The 16,780-nt window shown below is 37.7% G+C and overlaps 1 protein-coding gene across 10 annotated transcripts in view; it reads right to left on the bottom strand.

The window, feature by feature from the left end:
* SORCS2 (sortilin related VPS10 domain containing receptor 2) overlaps nt 1-16,780 on the bottom strand; it is a 533,074-nt gene that overhangs the window by 75,436 nt on the left and 440,858 nt on the right. For all 10 annotated transcript variants that reach the window (XM_064418746.1, XM_064418748.1, XM_064418747.1 and 7 more), the window contains 3 exons: nt 16,608-16,697; nt 6,645-6,824; nt 1,298-1,444 (listed from right to left, as the gene is read on the bottom strand). In XM_064418746.1, coding sequence (XP_064274816.1) covers nt 1,298-1,444; nt 6,645-6,824; nt 16,608-16,697 — 417 coding nt within the window. The remainder of the gene's footprint in view (nt 1-1,297; nt 1,445-6,644; nt 6,825-16,607; nt 16,698-16,780) is intronic.

Below are 16,780 nucleotides of genomic sequence, written 5' to 3'. Positions count from 1 at the left end.
AGAATAAATGAAAGCCCAGACAGGGAGCAGCTTCAGCAATGTATGTCTTCATAAAGAAAAAGAACGGCTGCTTCCCACAGAGCCAAATTCCAGCATGAAGTATCAGCCTTCACTTTATATCAAGAGTCTCTGGTGATGTCTGCATAGTGTGCCACTGTCTCAACAAAAAGATTTCCAAACCCGAGGAAGTCAGCATATAAACCCCCTTCTGACAGAATAATTGCTTAAAAATATTAACTAACAGCAACAAGTATTGCATGTTTGTTGGTGCCAGGTAAATGGTAAAATTATTATTAAAAACAACTGTTTGGGCTGAAATGCTTTTTTTTGTAAAAAAGTGTATGAAAAATAGTATAATGACTTCTGGATACACCATGTCTCCTTGCTAAGCAATTTATTGCTTCTTGCCCTTTGTGCAGTGCACTCAAAGGTCATTTTGTTCACAGCAATGTGACCAGGAGCTTTACCAAAATCCAGCTGCCAGCACTGCCTGGGAGCTGCTGCCACTGCCATTGTCCCACTCATCTCAGATTGATCTGCACCAGACCCCACAGGCAGGAGCCTTGCAGCACAGCCTTGAACTCTTCAAAAAGGAGCCAGCAGCTTCAGCCCTCCACTTCTGCCACGGGGAGAGGGAGTAAAGCTCTGGCAGTGGCAGGACTACAAGCATTTTTTTTGCCCACCAATGCAGAGCTTTGAGTCCCCAGGAGAAGAGAGTCAGTGGGAAAAATATAAGGTTTTCAGTACAGCCTTGCAAATAATAAAATACTATGGGCACTTGGGACACCAAAACATACAGAAATAATAGCATCTTACAAAAAGAAAGGAATACTTTATGCAAGTTACTATGGTATTTATTTTCAAGCAACTCTCAGGAGTTCCCTTTAACAGGGAACCTTGGTTTATTATGAAACAAAAATATTAAGAGATGGAAAGAGAAAAATTATTGGTAATCTCTGTTTGACACATGATGTGCCCCATTTATCCAGACACAAATGACAGCCATGATTTTTCTGGACTGGATTGTGTTGTTTACATATAAGAAATGACACTCTTTGTGTCAAAGTGATCTCAAATACGAAATGCAGTGCACCAGAAAGCCCTGACTCCTCACTCTACACAATGACTGGACTAAGAGCCTGTGGAACCACAGCCCATGCAATGCAAGCCCATTTGCCTGCTAGTTTGGCTGTTAAACTCAGCACAAAGCTCTTGGGCTGTTGGAACTCCTGCACATCCTACCATGCAGATAATTCTGCACACTTTAGAGGGAGGATACACCAAAAGAGCCACTTACAGGTTTGCAGTTGGTGGGTTTGCCATTCATATCGATGTCTGGAGGGTTCAGAAAATCCCAGTCACGGCCTTTGTTGTAGGTTATCAGGGTCGTAACTTTCCCATCAATTTTCTGGTTGGCCAAAAAGACTCCTTTTACACCTCTGACCTGAAGCAGAGAAAAGAAAAGCTAATATCCAGCACATACAGGTTTTTTTCAACAAGGATTATCCCTGATTAGCTGCTCTTTTGTGGCTCTGAACTGTGTACCTCAGGTAGCTTCTCCTGGAAACTGAAAGGAAAGCGGATGATACCTTAAAAAAAAGATGAGGAAGGCAAAAATAAGAGGCAAGAGAGGAAGGGGGAAGGCAAGGACAATTTCAAACTGATTTTTATTTCTAAACAAAAAAGATATGCAGTTCTCTCCATGTCAGAAGGCTAATTAAATGACATGCTTAATGTAGCAAAACACAATAGTTTATAGAGCAAAATATAAGAATTATGATAGCATGGTCTCACCAATAAAATTTCCCCTCTGCATTTTCTTTAAATATGGACATCTTAAAAATGCTATTCTACAAATGATGTAAGCAAATTTTAATAACCATCTAACTTCTAACCTGAATTTCTGTGCCCATATCACACAAATAGGTTTCAATAACACAGTATTATATCCTTTAAAATAACACTGATTTGGGAAGCACTCTTGTCCATTGCAGAAAATAAATACAGGCAGGTCATCTGAGGAAGACACATTGAGGGCTGAATCACCCTCTCAAGCATCTGAAATGCTTCCACACTCCAGTTAGCCACCCTTCACCAGTTTAACCTCTGGAGAAAAAAAAATAATAACAAAAAAGGTCCTCTTCTCTTGGGCTGTTATTTTATTTCAAAACAACCTGTATTAGAAAATTATTACAACTCAAAGTGTCAAAGTTAATGGGTATAATTTTAGAAGCAACCTGACAGTAATTATAACTTAATATGTTTAGTTCTAGCCCTAACATTTAAATTATTAACATATTAATGTATATTCCACCCCTGGGCATGAGCTAAGGTCTTCTAATAAAAGTGAAGGTTTCCTTAAGAATGCTCTTGGTTCCCTTGCCATTATTTATAAGACTTCCTGAATTTTTGAAAAATTCTGGACAACATATATAAACTGATACACATTGCCAGCACAGTACAGCTTGCTCATCTCCTTGGGTGCTGACTCTTAACAAAACTGACTCTTTCATTACAAATAAATGCATAAGACAGCCAGCTCTTTGAATGATCAGAAATATTTGTCTCCTGATAACATGATTCACTTCTGAACTTTTCTTTTTAATTTGAAATAATTACTGTTCTTGTCTTTTTCCAACTGTCAGTTATTGACTCCATTTAACATTCATTTAGCAGAAGTCTGCATTGAAGGTGAAAAGAAGTCATCCCTACCAGCAGGCTACAGATTTGATACTCACTGTTATTAAACACAGCAAGGAACTTATCCAAATCTACAGAGAATAAGAATGTCCTGCTGGTTATAGTAACAGCCTAGAATTTGGAAATATATTTAAGTTTATGTATGGAAAAAAATTATGTATAAATATTTAAATACTTTACTCTCTCACAAGCTCCTTCTTTCTTAAATTCTATGCATATGTGGTTGGGGTACTTATCCAGGATGCTGAAAGTTCAGAACCACCTCCAAGTCAAACATACCATAAAAGTCAACTATTTGCAGTGCAGGTGAGAAAAGGAGAGGAAGAGAAGAAATTATGAACCTGCTTCTTTACTTTCAAAGCATTTTAATCTTGCTGGGGATTTTTTACTTTTGAGAGAGCTCAGCCATGAAAAGCCTGGCAGTTCAAATATTTACGTGGGAAGACAGACTTGGGGTAAAATTTCTGTGCATGTCTTCCTTCCAGTGAACACAATATGAAATATTTAAACAATAATTAGATCAGGGACTGCAACTGAGGTTTCCCTCTTCATCTGTGGATGCAAAACCAGTGCTGCATCATTATTATTTTTGTTTCTCCTCTCTTTCCCCTCCACACCCCCTCACTTAATGAATATTTAATAATTCCATATAATCATCAAATGGGAGTTAGGCTAAACTTTTTCTCCATTGCCATTCCCATCTCTAATCTAACCAAGCTCTAGGGTAACTTCTCCTCTCTAGAATATGGGACATAAGTGTTTGAATCTATCAAACATTGAAAGGTTATGAAAACATTTCTTCCAGTGTCTCAGTTAACTTCTCTCACTGCTGTTTTAAAAGATAAAAGCCAACCAGCACTTCACAGCAGTTGCACTTTGAATGAAAGGCATAAACCCTGCTTGAAATAATAAATAGGTTTCAGGCATCTATCTTCAGAGCAAGTTCAGAAATATCATGTTCGGAGTGGTGCATTAGCCTAAAACCCAATAACTAACACAAAATTATGATGTGTAAAAAATGGCATCTTTAAAACATCCTCAGTGCTGTAGCATTTTCCATCTCATTTGTCCTGTGGCCTATACAAATACACACCTGACTCTGTAAATATTGGAAATGAAGTGTGTCTAATCTATCTCCTGGATTAGACTGTGATGCCAAGGCACCCAAATTCTTCTGTACATTCTATTCCTTGACTTAGTTCCCTAATCTGAAATTGCAAGATAAGTATCTTTCTATCAAGAAAGGAAAAGATTCACATTAATACTAAGTTGCTATGGAAAAGAAGACATTTCAGCATTGCAGTGCTTAGTTACTCTGATGAACAGCCCAGGAGCCACTCAAGATAGCTGAACATGAGGAAATTCAAAGAACCTTTCTGCTGTTTTTTTTTAACTTCAAGCTTAGTTGTCAGAGTACCTAATTTCTTAAGCAGTTCAGGGGATAGTTGTCCCCCAGTAATCTTAGAAAAGCACTTTGTACCTATAAAATTATTTTCTGAGACTTTCTGCTGTGACCTATTAATTACTCCTTATTGATTTCTGATATTCCATCCCAAAAATATTCTGTTTATTTGGTAGCAAGAGGCACAGTTCATATGGTCCCACAGTGTTTATTAGCAGCAGTTACTGAAATGTAGAAATTACTGCTATGTAATATATGTTTGTGACTAAAATTTAAACATATACAATTTGTTGTTTGGGAAAAAAAGTGTACTGCAACTCATGTAGCTCTTATCTACATAAGGAGTCACAGCAGGAACCAATGTAGAGATATTACATTAGTATATTACATTAGTAATATCTCTCCACATTCTGCAAATATGCCTATGTCAAATTTGTATCAAGTGCTGCCAGTGTGAAGGAGGCACATTTTCAAGGACATGCTCCTTGTATAAAGTCACATTATTCAAGGTCATGCTCCTTTTGGACAGCCATTTAGTACTTAAGTTTTTATTTTTCTTCTCTTCTTTAAACAACTATTTGTAAATTGTTCCCTTTTACGTGTGCAACGTGAGAAGAAAAACGGTGCAAAAAAAATTAAAGCAGACGAAACCAAACAAATACAGGCAGACACCTATTAAAAATTTTGTAGCAGATGTACAAGTAAAAGATTAAGTGCAGTCAAAAGATAGCAAAGATGAACAGTACAAATTTTAAGGAGAATTACACACTGGCAGAAAGAGAAATTTTCCACCACTGAGGACTGTCTCTGTGCTGCACTGGAAGTTCCTCTTCCCAAGATGGGACACTTGCCCAAAAAAAAAACCCAGATTAGGTAAAAAAAAAAAAAAATCCCATCCTCAAGGGCTGCAATATGTGTTTTATTTATTACCAATTTTATACTGAGTAAACAACCCACACATTATGAGCACTTGATCCCATTCTAGTAAACAAGATGAGCACTAATTATTTATCATGCAAGCTATCTAGAAACCATCAGTGCTCTTCTATAAAGCAACTCAATTTCAAAAATAGCTTAAAAATTGGAATTGTATGGCTCCATGTGTATTGTCCTTATCATGTGTATGTTTCCTTTTTAATGTAACCCTACAAATTGATCCAGCACACAATAAACTACAATTGCATTATCTAATATGTCCTTGGAAACGTTGGGAAATTATGAAACAATCAGTGTAAGTGAATTAAGTTAATAATTCTTGTAGACAAAGAGATAGCCAGGGGTAGCATCTCTGTACAACTTATCTGAAATTACATGCTACAGGTGATGCAAGGAGTAGAGATTGCACCTGACTGCCTTTTACCTTTGCTTGGTCACGGGGGTGACTGAGAGTAAAATGCTGCAAACTAATGCTGTCAATAAATCACCCTGTGGGAACGTGGCTACACACAATGTGTAGCTTCACTCATTAGGAAGCCTCATTTCTAAAAAGGTAGAGTCTAGAAAATAATCACTGGTAATGAGAGACTTTTTTGTTTTACCACAGCCATTTAGAAAGAAAAAGCTAAAGAAAGATGGAGGAGATAAGGAGGAAGAAAACACTATTATTTTCCCCCACCAAGAGGAGTCTAATTACAGCCATTTAACAGTTCTGTCAGTGTGTGCCTTGTATCCAGAATTGCTACAAACCTTTACCAAAGAAGTCCAGTGCACCTTTAAAGTTTTGGTTTGTTTTTTTTTTAATTAAAACCAGGCAAATTACATGTAATGGGACAAACTGAATCAGACCAAAGCCACTTTAATGTTCTGATAATGGCCAGAAAGAACAGAACCAGAGCAAATGTACGCCTTATTATATTGAAATTCATTACACTGAAATTCCATTCCCTAAATAGGAATGGAATTGATAACAGCCTGTGATACTCTTCCAAAATACTATAGTCTTTTATTTTGCCAAGTGCACTGATGTTAAAATACAAGATAGATTTGTTTACAGCTGAGTTGGTCTCATAGAAATTGCTGTTGGCACAAGACACATACTGAAAGCAAGTGAATTTGCTGTCCAATATCTAATTTTGTTGGCTCTTAGCCTTTCAGAGCTGACACAACCTCGCACAAGGCTTGCAGGATTACTACTTAAAACCCTACTGTCTAAAAGATGTCCTGCTCTTAAGTCAGGAGAAGCACCACTGAGTCATCTAGAAGAAAAAAGCTGTACATAGACAGCTGCATAGCTTCTTACTTCAATAATAAATTGTGCTGCCAGATTCACTTTTCAGTATCTTAAAAAAAAAACTTAGCAAGTTTTGGATTTGAATATCCATAGAACCCCTTCTCAAGAATTTAGTTAGAGTACAGAACACATTAGTAGGGAAAGAGGGAAACATGTAAGTAGTAACAATGTACCACAAATAAGACAGAAATCCTATACTTTCTATTTAAATATAACTGTGAAAATACGTTACTTAAAATTAATTATACTCATAATAAAAAGAAAAAAAATCCTCCACACAGACTACACATAATGGAAAATATAAAGGTCTACCTCCAGAATATCTATCAGGACATTCTCTTCTGGCTGCTTCGTGCTCCGGACATTCTCCAGCAGGATGGAGTAGTAAACACCTTGTGGGTCAGACTGGTACAGGTTGTATGTGTCTGTCTGGTACCACTCCTGCACAGCCACAAACACCTGGTTTTCATCTGTACTGATTATCTGCAAGTCCTGTAGGAAAATAAGATACATAATGATGATTTTTTTTTTACATAATTTCTATTTTACAAACAGTGAATTGGTTAGGAGAGTTTAATACTGGGGGGAGGGGAAACATCTGAATGTTTACAAACAATAAACTCCCAAAATAATACTAATCAGCATGCCTATCCCAGTGATCCAAGGTGGTTCATCACTGCCTTCTGACTGCTGTGCAAACCACCTTAGTAAAGAAAAAAATAATGAATGTGCAATATCTGTAATCTGCTTTGACTCCAGCAGGAAATGATTTCTTCAAAGGAAAAACAGGGAAAGGAAAAAAAAACAAACCAAAACAAGTGACTGATTTCTAAGATCTGGATACCAGTCAATGGAAGAATTTAATGAAACAACATTAACAAAGCTAATCTTAAAAAAATAATCTTCAAGTCATAGAGAAATTAAAATTAGGTAAAAAAATAGCATAGCACAAAGAGGATCAGATACAATGTACAGGAGTTCACATAGGATATAGCACTTACCATGCACACAGCTCATGTGCATTACAGTAGATTACATTAATTTGTCTGTCTATGTCTACACAACCACTTAAATATACAACAGTAATAACAGGAGAGTCAACATTCTGCATTCATTTCCCAAGAATTTCAGGCATGGATATTGCTACAGCTTGCTTTCAGTTTTCCCAGCTTCTTCACTCCAAATGTCTCAGACAAAAAAAAAAATGCACAGCTGGGGAAAATAATTTAACACTAATATTAAACAGAAGAAATAAATCAGGAAGTAGCAACACTGAACTAAGCTTAGGAAAGAGAATAAAGGGACATGAGTTGGCAACACAATATGGCAGCACAAAGGCATATGTTGGGGCTATGTAAGAAATGACATTAAGTCACAGAGACTGGAAGCCTGTAAACTCTTCATGACCTTGGAACTTAGCTGGGATACTGCATTCAGTTCTGGACACCTTATTACTGGAAAAGTACTAAGGCAATGGAGTGAATATTCAATAAAGTTACCAGAATGTCAAGACAATATGAATTTAGGACAAATTGGTTTAAAGAAAAAAAAAAAAAAAGAAATCAAGAAAACAACTTTGTAGATCTCAAGGAGACAAAACAAAACTCATAAGAATCCAGTTAAGACTGAAGAAAGTGAGTAACAGAGGAACACTGAGCACTCAGCAAAGCATGGCAGTAACCCTGTACGCAATGAGCACAGTGACTGAAGCACTTAGATTAAAAAAAGACATGTATAGAAGTAAAATAATGCAAAGGAAAGACTTTTAATATGAACAGAGGAGGGTTATTAAATACTAATATTTTAGTTAAATTTTAAGTATTTTTTCATATGTGACACATCTTAACACAAAAGAATCTAAATGAAGTTTCCTATCAATGACAGCTCAATGCTGTTTCCAAAGACTCTCATTTGAACTTTGTAGTAAAGTAGTTTTTTTGTTTAGCATCCCAGGAATAGTTCTCTTTCTCTTTTTTTTTTTAATTTTTTTTTTAATCTGAAAAATTACTTCAAAGCAGAGATTCTGCCAGAAATGCCAGCAAAACACAGCAACTGATCACAACAGGTTCTTTCAAAAGTCTCTTTAATGTATAGAATGTTTCCTTTCTTGCCTTAAACCAGGGCAACATGAGGACTGGTAGCCCACATTTTACTACATGAAAAGTTCCCATGGCTATCTAATAATAAGGATGGAAGCAAAGCAGAGTCAAAAAGAATAAAGAAACAATTTTTTAATGTGAAAACTGCTAGAAAACCCTTAATCTTCCACAAAGCCAGGAGCTTTCTGCAAAATTAACGACTGCATTATTACAATAAAACATTTATACAGTGCCACAGACAAATGCAAACCTCCAGGGAATGTAGGCAAGACATTTTCCCTGCCCCAATGCTGTCCCACTCCATGCTTTCCCTGGTGAGGTGGCAGTGCTTGCTCGGGTAGCCCTTGGTGGCAGAGGTAAGAGCTGGGGGACAGGCTCAGCTCTGGGTCTCCATCCCAGGCTGGGGTAGGAGCAGCTGAGCCATCAGAAACAACATGCAAAGAGCCAAAATGTGCAGTGCACAAGGACAGGGAGATTAATTTTGGGCAGACTGTGGGGGTCACATAAGGGAAAGAGAGGTTGGATGCAAAAGTTTACTCAGCAAATCAGAGTTCACTTTTCTCTTGGCAGTGGCTGTCACTAATAAAGATGTTTGTCCTCTCAGGCTGCTGGTTGGCAACTTTGCTGAGGCAAGAGTTTAACAGATCCTGGTCTTAGCAAGTGAAATTACCCTTGCATTGCCTTGAACTTTACTCCTTCCTTTCAGAATTTATGCTTTCAGATTTCCAGTTCAGCCTTACAGCTATTTTCCTTTCTCAGTGATTTCTTTTCCCTCAAGAAACAAAGCAGTCCTTCAGTTATACTACCTTGCAACAGTCCTGTGCATTTCCTGCCCAGTGCTTTCTGACAAAATCTTCTGGGAAAAGTCATTGTCAACATGAGGAAAACTGCAAATTTCATGGCCAATTCTTCAACTTATCTTAAAAAATCCTGGGTGACACAAACTGCTGAAAATCTAGTTAAAACAAAGGTAAATGGTTATGTCACTCTTCTACTATTCCTATACTGAAAGGCGAATTTAAAAAGAAGAAATTGATTGCAAATACAGGGGATGGGTTCCATTCCTTCATCCCAGCTACCCCCCACTGCTCAAGAGGTGAGAAGCACATGTAGAGGGGACACAGCAAACATTGTTAGGCAGTACCTACTGTCTGTCACCTAAGAGTTAACTAGAAAGGATGTCTGAGGAAAAAAAAAATCTTGATGGAGAGAATGTATGTTTTTACTGCTTTATCTAATTCATGGACACAGTTACAACCTTAGGCTGTAACCTCAGCAGATCCTATAAGGAAAGCATTTATTCTTTTATGATTTCACGCTTGGACTACAGCAATTGCCTTTTGCTGGACCTGCTGCTTTCTCTCTCTGCATTCTGCAAGCTACTCAAAGTGCCACTGATCATCTCATCTTTCTATAATTATGCTATTCACACACAATTTATTCAAATGCATTTATAAAGACCTTCTTTACTAGAGATCTTCAGGGTTTGGAACATTCCTTATTGTCTCTATTCAGATTTTTGGTATCCCCTGGCTGTATTTTCATACACATTCAGTATTTAAGATCTCGTGGTTTTCTTTCACCTCCATGCTGAAATGAGAGTCCATGCCCTTCCAGAGGTCCCAAGGCAGAACTTTCTCCCCTGTTTGCCATAGCAACCACGCTGTTTCCTCTGCAGTATGTTCATTTCCCCCTGGGCATCCTTTCCCTTATCTCTACCACTTTACTTTTGCCCTCTCAAGTCTGCCATGTCCCCCCTGCTCCATCCCTTACTGACGCAAGTATCTGTGCTCTTGCTATTTTCACTTTCCTCTTTCTCTCTTTGGTTTTGCAAAGCTACCAATGTCACTTGGTATCACACATAGACCATTATTCCCAAATACCAGTATTCTCCCTTCATCTCTTCTTAGGCTGTAAGTTTTTGCATAGTTCTGAGGTTCTATGAGCTGCATTGTCCAAAACTCCTTGTGGTTTTTTTTTGGTTTGTTTTTTTTTAAAAACCTCTAAGCCCCCATGAGATTTCACTGTTTTTTTTTACTAAGGTGTTTCTTGTGCACTTTATTTTGCAAATTCCTTTGTCACAATTTTTCCTTCCTCCTTCCCTCTTCACTGGGACATGTTAGACCATGCTAAGCACAGAATTCTGTATATTTATCATTAAAAATTTATGAAACTACTCATAGGCCCATGGAATTAGAATTAAGGACAGCTGGATATTTGTTGGAACAGAATTACTTTTCTACAAAAAATGCTAAACGAATCCTGATCAAAGACTTCATATTAAAATTTGGCATGATTAATTTAGGCATCCAGTGACAGGTCATGTCACTCCTGCTCTCTCGGGGACTTGTAAGCTGCTATGTTTGTGCTACATCAATAGCAGAGAACATAATTAAGAAACAAATAACACAAAGAGAGTTTCAAAGTGATACCCAAAATAATTAGGCATTTACAGAAGGCCAATTTATGCCAAAAGATGAGCACCACTTCAAAGAAACTCTGTATCACATGGAGCAGACACGGTCTGTTAAATAAATGAGTCTGAGGGTGTGCACAAGGCATTGAAAGAACTGTGCATGTTCAGCCACGACCTGGAGCACAGGCATCCAAGAACCCTTCCAGCAAGTATACAGACACAATCAAATATTTCTTCCTGAAAACACTGCTTGAAAATTATTTCTTTACTTCTAACACAGAGATACCAACATGATCAGTCTTTCCATAATTAAATATCTGCTTTTAATGTAGTCAAGTCTGTTATCACATAAAGCTGAATCAACAACCAAACAAAAGTTGGTCCAAAAAGCCTAAAGCTATTAAGAGTTGGGATATAGGGGAGTTGTGGGTAGCAGGAAAGAAGGAAAGAGGTTTAAAGGAGGAAGGGAAGAGAAATGAGTTGTTTTCATTGTATACAGACACATACCATCTACATTCAGTAACTGACCAGCCTATAAGTCTGCAAATACGTTACAGAATTTTCTATTGAAGAAATGCTCAGTATGGTTTACCATATTACTGACTGTGATAAGAAACTCTATGACACAAATAAGTACAATTACAGCCTGAAGACAAAAGGCTATAAAAGATGACAAAGATTGTGCAGCCCGCCAGTGCTCCTTTGTCTACAATGTGCTGATGACATAGAAAGTATCATTCAAAATTCTTGGGAAGATTGGGAAGATTCAAAAATCTTACAATTTTTGGCCAGATGTCAGAATTCTGCCGCTTTGCAATCTTTTGATGCTGTGGTTGAGCAAAATGTTAACATGAAATAAGAAATGTATTAAACAGAGAATGGTGAGGAGTAAATATATCAGTAGTGGAACAGATGTAAGGACTCAAGGCTCTGTAGTCTCAGTCTTGACCTCTAGATGTACCACATTTATACTCCTGTAATCTCTCAGGCACAATCAAGGCAACTGGATGGCACATATCCCAAAGATAATCCTCCTAATCTTCCTTGCATGGCCGAGTAAAAAAGTTCATGGAGAGAAATCAATAAGTTGCACAGTGAAGAAAAGAACAGTTCCTTGAATCCTCCTCAGATGGATTTGTACACCCAGCAAGTCGGACAGCTGCTATAGCTCAGGTTCCCTGGCTGCTGTGGTGACACTGCCTGGGAAAGGAATATTTCCCCTGCAGCAAATGCCACTGCCACCTGCATTTCTACTTTCTTCCCCCTTGTTCTTTGTTCAACAGCCATTCCAGTGGACTTTCAGAAGAATGGAGCTGCCACTAAAAACTGCCCTTCTGCCTGGTACAGGGGGACAACCTCAGCCAAAGCCTGCCAGGGTAGTGAGTGGCAGAGGTGGTGAAGGGCCTTCCCGAGTGGAACAAAAATTATTGGGAGACTGAGAGCCTTGCTAAATGAGCTGTCATAGACTCAGGAGTTTGCAAACCAAACATCAGGCAGCCAAATCCTTAGAGAACATCACACAAAAGGGCTGCAGGAATCTTCTACCACTTCTGCTGTTAATGGATGGACACATTTAGGGGTTGCCTTCGATCTATTACTGAATGATACAGACAATTTCAGACTGTGGTTAAAACAGTGATGTGTATTCAGACTGAGGCAAGGAAGAGGTGGGCGTGCTTTGAGGTGACTAGATGACAACCAAACAAAAAGAATACATGGATCTGATAAAAGGCACCTATAGGAGATTCATATTGTCGTGAATAAAGTACAGACTTCAACCCATTTCTAAGGCAATTGAATTTTTTCTTCTTTTGTTTTTGTTCACTCTTACCCTATATTTCCATTTATCTTGGTTACCTGAAAAATTTGACATTATTACCTATTTCACAAGATTGAAAATAGATACAGAGATTGAAAATGATGAAAGAAGTTTTTTCCACACCATATATTTTCAGAACTAAATTTTCTGTATTGCAGCAGGATACAACAAACATTGAATCTCTTGTATCATTAAGATTTTGTAGGAGGCATGAATGAATGCAGAATAAATCAATACCTTGTATCAGTTCTTAAAGAGAGATCATTATCAATGGAATTTATTTAAGAGAGATGGGAAGAGGACTCAGAATAATCAAATTATTCCAAATTGCAATAATAAAATTGTCATAAATTGTAGCAGTTTCCATGGCTTGGTCAAAATTTTTGTTAGCAATATCTTTTGATTAAACTCTCATAATGAGCTAGTTCCCAGTTTTATTGTTACCCGCATCAGAGCATGACTCAAATACCTGAACAAAGACCAGACCCAAGGTACTGCTCCCTCTCTCCCTCTTCAAATTACACTTCTCAAGGCAAGGGCAATCAGAGCTGCAGGAACTTGTGCAATACAAGTGTGCTGACAGTCTGGACGGGGCTTTAGCCTGTGCCCCTGGGCAGACTTGCCCTCCCAGCAGTGGCAGCTGAACCTTTGCTCCAGGCTCAACACAGCCCAAGGAGAATTGCTGGATCCCCTGGGGTGCTCCTGGATGACTTACCAGCCAAGCTGACACACAAATGCAGTCCTGCTGCTCTTGCCTTGATTTTGGTATTCACTTCCTATGAGCTCCTAACTTCTCATCTAGTTTTAGCAGCACACAACAAGCAATTTTGTTAAAATGGAATACAGTATAAAAAACAGTTCAATTTTGAAACAACAGCTTGAAAACAGTAGTTTGAAAATTCCTCTTCTGTTCTGGGGAGCATACAAGCAACCTTTGATATGGTCTCACCAGCCTTTGCTACCACCTTTCCTGGCAGCAGCCAGCACTTGTCAAATTCAGGAGACAGCTGTGGGATTCCATGCAATGTCAGTATCAAACACAGTGTTAAAAAAAAGAAAAAGATCTCTCAACAGCACAGAAGAAAGGTTAAAAAAATTATCTGAATCCTGATGGCTCCCAATGGCTCTGCTGTCTGTACACACACAGAGCTATGATGTGTTACAAAAAGGTGATCTCAGTGGCACTCTGGAGCTGGAGCCCAGAAACTTAACAGAAGTAAAACTTGGCTAGCAAATGCTTTTAGCAGCCTTTCATTCACAAGTAAGGAGGACTGTAGATATGTCCAAAGACAAACTATTCTTTTCTAGATTTCTCTTTGGCGGTGCATTTGGACAAATTCAGACACAAATGCAAAAAATATTTTAAAAAGGGAATAAATTCTTTGCAATTTCCAACCTTTTCATATTGAAAGGAAAATGAGACATCAAAAACATTTTCTAACTACTCAGCCTGAAACTGCTCATTCTATCTCTATATGCAAAACGATCATGAAAGGAAACTATGCAGCAAAAGAATAACATCTGAAGAACCCAGCCCAGTTCCCTAAGGCTACAGGTTGCATTTTGGCACAGCTCTCCTGATGTTGTTAGACACAGCCTTGACTAGTCTGAAGCATCTTCTAACTTGGCTACAGTTTTCCTTCCCTGTATGCAATCACTGCTCAAAAATTCTGTACAGAGACCACTTGGAAAGAGATTTTTTTGACACCTCATTTCATGCTGTCGAGAAAAATGAAATATAGCCTGTTATAGTCATGCTTCATCTCCTGGTTAGGCAAAATCTAATATTTAAAACTCTCTGAAACTCAGATCTTTCAAAAGCTATTGGTTTTAATCAATCTTAAAAAACATCCTTTGTAAATTCATCCATTCTGTTTATCTCCTACCACATAAAATAAGCAGTTTCAAAGTCACATGTTCTAAATGTACATTTAATGGGCCAGTGTCTTTGCTGATATCCTGTGTCTTTGCAAAGTTCCACGATCCAATTCTACTGCACTTGGATGATTGTCAGTGAAGTATAGCACTGTGAAAAATTTCACAGCTGTGTTCTTATTTACTTCAGTATGTAAAATTTCTGTTGTAGTGTGAAGGTACCAAATCACTTTAAAAAAGGGTCTTTCTTAGGAAAGGTTAAAATCTTTCATATTCACCACTATTCTAAATGTATGTCTGGCTTCCAGGCCCTCTTCCTGAAATTTTCAATTCTGTTTTGTGCAGATACCAAAGAAATGTCTCCTGGAAGCATTGTCAAAACGCTGAAGAGAAAATATTTACTTTATTCCTCTTGTTGGGTATTGCCTGAACTAGGAAGAGCACAAAAACATCTCTTTAAAAATGGCATAATCAACCTGTTCTTAGGTAGCTACGGACTCTATCCAAAATGAAACCATTAACTTCTAATTTATTTATTCAGTCAGGATTGGGGTAATCCACTTAGCACGAAAAACAAACAAACAAACAACAAAAGCCATATTTTCCAAGGCAAAGAATTGAGCATGCAGCACTATTTCAAACAATCCAGACTCCATATGACAGAAATGCCAGGGAATTGTGACTGACACTTTATGAATGTGTCAGAAGCTCCTTGTTTACACTCTGCTTCCCTGCTTTGCTCCTTAATTGCTTATTTGTGTCCCAGTGCAGGGTTCAATGGGCTGCAGTCCCTTGAGGTGTCCATGTTCGGCATATTTTAACCTTCAAAACCTGGATATTCTTGTGTTGTTTTCCTGACTAAAATTTCCCCCAAGAAAGCATAAAGGCTGCCTTAAGAGCTTGAAAAACACAGAAATAACTTTGTGTTACTGTTGGTCTATATATGTGTCTTTGACTGTACATTTCTTGACAAGATAGATAGATATTTCTGTAGTGCTACTAGGAGCATATCCAAATTTCAGATCCTTGTTCAACTAATACCCGAGGATTTGATCTGAGATTCTGATAATATGTTGTACATTTAAAATTACTTCAGACCACCATTTATATTAACATTAAAAAAAAGCTAAGATGAAAATAACCTGATATTAGAATGTTTGCTTTATAACAATAATAGTAAAAGGAAATAAATTGTACTCTAATGTCCTTCCTTAGATGAGCAGTTAATTAAACTAATACAATTCAAGGCATGCAAAAAACCCCCAAATTCTCTTGCTAAGTGGTAGAATCACAGAGAATCACATGAAAAAGCAGGAACCTCATGAGACCTCCAGATCAGCCTCCTGCTGGGAGCAGGGTGAACTGTAAGGTCAGAGCTTGTTACTCAGGGTTTTATCCAGCTGGATCTTTCAAACTTCCCAGTTATTTTTCTTCAGGACTGCAGAAGCCTTCTAACTGTAAAGTCGGGAAATACAATGTGTGCAGCACAAAAAATTCAACTGCATCAATCAGACCATGTTTAAATTTCTGTGCTTAATTGCTGATTTATTATGGAAATACAGAAACCCTACCACTAGGAAGACATGGGACTGAAGAGCCTCTCAAGTCTTGCAATTTCATAGAGCAGTAAAAGTCCATACTGGGATTCTTTAATGAAATAGAGAAACGCCAAGTAGCAAAATTCTCTTCTATTAGTATTCATGCTTATACCAGACAACACCATGTGGAATTAAAACGTAATTGATTCTTGCAAGAACACTTGCTCTATATCTTTCCATTGCCATTGGGTGTATAGCACTGCCTCATGGAAGCAAAGCTCAAAAACTGTTGCAGTAAATGATGACAAATAAGCTGTTGTATGTTATTTCCCTCTACAGTTTATGAGTACTACATTAATGGAATAAAAAAAGAGTATTATTCTAAATAAAAATAAGGATTCAAAAATTCTCCAAGGAGAAATTGTGAACTCAGAATAATGAGGTTTGAAAAAGAGCAGAATAAAACTAGTTTAAATAGAAAGAGAAGATGACAAATGTAAAAAAAGAAAGAAAAGCATGCACACTTACTTTTGGTAATGCATATTTTGGCAACTTCATCTGAACAAAGCCATTCCGACGGTACGACACGTAATACTTGGTCCTGTTTGCTGATGTTGTCTATAGAAAGGAGAAACAGAACTCTGTGACATCTTATATAAATCTAAAGAACCTGAGATGGAAGACTGTTTTGCATTTAAGCT

This window comes from Passer domesticus, chromosome 4, assembly GCF_036417665.1.
Source record: "Passer domesticus isolate bPasDom1 chromosome 4, bPasDom1.hap1, whole genome shotgun sequence".
NCBI lineage: Eukaryota > Metazoa > Chordata > Aves > Passeriformes > Passeridae > Passer > Passer domesticus.
This window is presented reverse-complemented; position numbering and strand designations above follow the sequence as displayed.